At 50.5% G+C, this 4035-nt stretch overlaps 1 protein-coding gene across 1 annotated transcript; it reads right to left on the bottom strand.

The window, feature by feature from the left end:
- Positions 1-710: 710 nt before the first annotated feature.
- Positions 711-2032, bottom strand: Gja3 (gap junction protein alpha 3). Its single transcript, XM_021230200.2, has one exon. It carries the CDS (start codon positions 2022-2024, stop codon positions 771-773), a length of 1254 nt encoding a protein of 417 aa, XP_021085859.1. The 5' UTR covers positions 2025-2032; the 3' UTR covers positions 711-770.
- Positions 2033-4035: the final 2003 nt, after the last annotated feature.

The following is a 4035-nucleotide window of genomic DNA, read 5'->3' as shown; positions in this document are numbered from 1 at the left end:
TGTGTGTGTTGCAAATATTTTTTACCATTCAGACTAAGCACAAAATGTCATCAAAGAATAAGTTCCTAGGGCATACCTGCCACACTGCCGTCATTCTCCTCATCTGCTGAAGGGCTCTCCAGGGTCTCTCTGCATCTCCACCTGCCTCCACCAGTAACATTTGTGGCCCCGCCCCATAGAACCACCCTCTGGAGGCAGCTGCTATTTGCCAGCAGCCTGTAGTTGGATAGGCTGGACTTCGGATGCAATTCCAGAAACTCAAATGACACTAGATAGAGTCCCTCTAAATCTTTTTTTAGTACAGTTTGGCAAATATCCCAAATGAAACTCAACTCTAAGTTAAAAGTATCAAATAGAGATAGAGCTAAGTGCCTCTGTGACTCTGGGCTGTTTGGAGAGAGCTTAGGAATGGAAACCCAATTGTCTCCCACTGGAGGGCTGCAAACACCTGTCGCTTTATCACGGCAGAATAGTAACTGCAGATGGAGGAGTTGGAGAGCAACCACTGCTGGGAGCATCTTGAAAAGCCAACCTCCCTGCCCCCTCTCAATCTCAGACACGCTGGAGTCATCCCCACTATATTCCACAGTGACAAGAACAGCAAGCATTAAACCAGACACCTGACCAGGCTTGTTCCGTGTTTTCCTGTTCTCCATCACTGTCAGGTTCTCTCTCCCCCATCTCCCCCCCCGTTGATTTGAAATGCATTTTGATTTTTGGTTTCTAAGGGGGAAAGGGAAGGTTTATAAAGCTGTCTGGGTTGAGTATGGCTAGATGGCCAAGTCACCAGGTCTGGCCCGCCCGCTGCTGGCCTTGCTGGACCTTCCTGGGTCCAGGAGGGCCAAGGGTGGGGAGTGCATCTCCACTGTGGCGGCCAAGGCCTGCTCTCCCTCCTCTGGTGTCACCACCAAGGCACTCTCCTCCAAGCTGCTGCCACGGCTGTCTGTGAGACCCTTGGGACCCTCAGGGCTGGACGCTGCGGAAGAGGCCTTGCTGGCTGGAGTCTGCTGCTCGGCCATTCTGCTGGCCCAGTTCTGTTCTGTGATTAGATGGTGGCCATTGCAGTGCTTGACAGGGTGGCCTCTGTCTTGGGCATCGTTCAGGGTTACTACTGTGAAGTCTGCTGGTGGTGGTGGGGGCTCAGGGAACCCTGTGGCCCTTGCCTGTACCGGGGGACAGGCAGGGTGTGTGTAGAAAGGTGGGAATCCAATGGAGGTGCTGGGCAGGCCAGGGCTGGAGGCCTGGGGTATGGGGTCTAAGGGCTTGTGTCTGGCTTCTGAGGCATCTGGGCTGAAATGGTTGGTAACCCCTTGCTTGAGCTTCTTCCAGCCCAGGTGGTAAATCTCCAGCATGTTGAGCACCAGTGACGCGCAGGCCACAGCCAGCATGAAGATGACGAAGATGGTCTTCTCCGTGGGCCGAGAGATGAAGCAGTCTACTGTGTTGGGGCAGGGCCAGCGGTCACAGCGGTAAAGTGGCTGCAGCTGGAAGCCATACAGAAAGTACTGGCCGGCGATGAAGCCCACCTCAAAGAGTGTCTTGAAGATGATGTTGAAGACGTAGGTCCGCAGCAGCGCGCCTGCAATGCGCACCTTACCGCGGTCATCACGGAGTGGCGGGTCCCTTGGACTTGCTGTGCGCATGGGCTCGCGGCCACGGCCATGCTGAGGGTTGTCTCTCCTCGGCAGCTCCTCCTCTCGCTCTCTCTTCTTCTCCTCCATGCGCACGATGTGCAGCACGTGGCCCAGGTAGATGAGGGTGGGCGTGGACACGAAGATGATCTGCAGCGCCCAGAAGCGGATGTGCGAGATGGGGAAGGCGCGGTCGTAGCAGACGTTCTCGCAGCCGGGCTGCTGAGTGTTGCAGGTGAAGTCTGACTGCTCGTCGCCCCACACCTCCTCTGCTGCTGCCCCCAGCACCAGGATGCGGAAGATGAACAGCACGGTCAGCCACACCTTGCCGATGACTGTGGAGTGCTCCTGCGCGTTTTCCAGCAGCCGCCCCAGGAAGCTCCAGTCGCCCATCTCTCCCAACAGCTAACCTGCAAGGGGAACATGGCTGTTACTACTGGGGGAGCAAAACAGACCAGCAGCATCAGGGCAGTGTGCTGTCAGCCCTCAGTAGCTTTGGGTCCCATCAGGAAGCCAAGTGGAGGTCTAGGGTGAAGCCGCATGCCCGTAATCCCAGAACCGGGGAGCCTGAGCTACACAGAAAGACCTTGTGTTATTCTTGTTATTATTATTGCTCACTGGTAAAACCGTGCTAACAACCGGAGTTAGATCCTGGGAATTCACTTAGAAGAACTGACTCCTGAAAGTTGTCCTCTGACCCCTACACACTGGCCATGGCACATGCGCACCTGCATTCACTCACATCATACACACACACACACACACACACACACACACACACACAATGATAGTAATAGGTAATTTAAAAGTATTTGGTGGTTACAATTGTCCTGTATTTGCATTTTGTTGTCATTATACCCTAAACAACACAGTATGGCAAAACTTTCCATAGTATTTACATTGTATTAGGTATTGTAAATCATCCAGAGATGATGCACAGCATGCAGAGGGATGCATTTTAGAAAAGGACCTGAACATTGGTGAATTTGGGACTCTGTGGGGTCTGGGAGCCAATCCCCATGGACATCAAGTACCAATCATGGCTACTAATCAGCAGGCCTCACAGCAGGCAACAGCTGACAAAAGTGACTTAACCACTTCCTGATCCCTTGATTCAGGGATGTGGAACCCAGGGCAGAGGAGACAGAAAGAGTCCCTTGCCTTTAACTCTGTGTCCTCTTCTCTCTAGAATGCCTCTGCATAGAGCTGGGGGACCTGGCTCAACTCCCAACCTCTGCCTTTCTGTGCCCATTCGATTAGAGAACATTTGCCAAACTGCTGCCCTTCCGGGGCAGCCGTCCAAACTCACCAATCATCCACTTTCTCTTTCTCCATACTAATGTGCTTTATAATGCTGAATCTTACACAGAAGACTTTCTCCTACTATATTATTTTAATTATTATAAAAGCACTCATGCCAGAAATAGATAACTTTAAGAAAAACATACAGCGACACCATTCAGGAGGCTAGAGAATTGCTGAAGGTTCAGAGTCACCTGGTGTACCTAGGCAGTTCCAGCCAGCTAGGGCTGCATGTCAACACCTGTCTCAAAATAAACAAACAAAATACTGATAACATTCTAACTGATGACATTGTTGGCCAAAAGCTCGGACTAAACGTTCTTTGTTCAAAAGAAAACCAAGAGGCTTAGAGAGGGGTGGGGTGTGTTGGCAAACACCTTAACCGTAGCACTTGATAGGTGCAGGGAGAGGGGTCAGAAGAGCCAGATCATCCTTGGCACAAACATTTGAGGCCAGCTTGAGATATGTGGGGCCTTATTTAAAAACATAAAATAAATACAAGCAAGCACAGGAAAAGATACATCCTCAGCAAAGGGGATAGTTCCAGCTTCTTCACAAGTGATAAAACCATTAGGTGCTCAACACAGTGTGACGGGGGTGGGGGGTGGGGGGTGTTGCCCTTCTGTATATATGTTTCTCTTATTGGTTGATGAATAAAACACTGATTGGCTGATTGGCCAGGCAGGAAGTATAGGCGGGACTAGGAGATAAGGAGAATTCTGGGAAATGTAGGCAGACGGAGTCATCATGTAGAGCCCGAGACGAGAGGACACACAAGGTGTTCTCTGGTAAGATAAGACCAAATGGAAATACATAGATTAATAGAAGTGAGTTAATAATTAAGACAGAGCTAGTCAATAAGAAGCCAAAGCCACCGGTCAACAGTTTTATACCTAATATGAATCTTGTGTGTTTATTTGGGGCTCTCAAGGGCAGCGGAACCCTGCTGGGACAAAGAACCTCTCGCTACAACAGTGTGGACTTTGCATAGAACCCATGATACACTCTAAGTCGTCCCTGGCCAGCGTATCACACTTGATACCATATAATGATATGTAAATAGTGGTTGTGGTGGTTAATCTCCACTGTTGACTTATCCAGA

Source organism: Mesocricetus auratus, unplaced genomic scaffold, assembly GCF_017639785.1.
Source record: "Mesocricetus auratus isolate SY011 unplaced genomic scaffold, BCM_Maur_2.0 Super-Scaffold_100707, whole genome shotgun sequence".
Taxonomy (NCBI): domain Eukaryota; kingdom Metazoa; phylum Chordata; class Mammalia; order Rodentia; family Cricetidae; genus Mesocricetus; species Mesocricetus auratus.
This window is presented reverse-complemented; position numbering and strand designations above follow the sequence as displayed.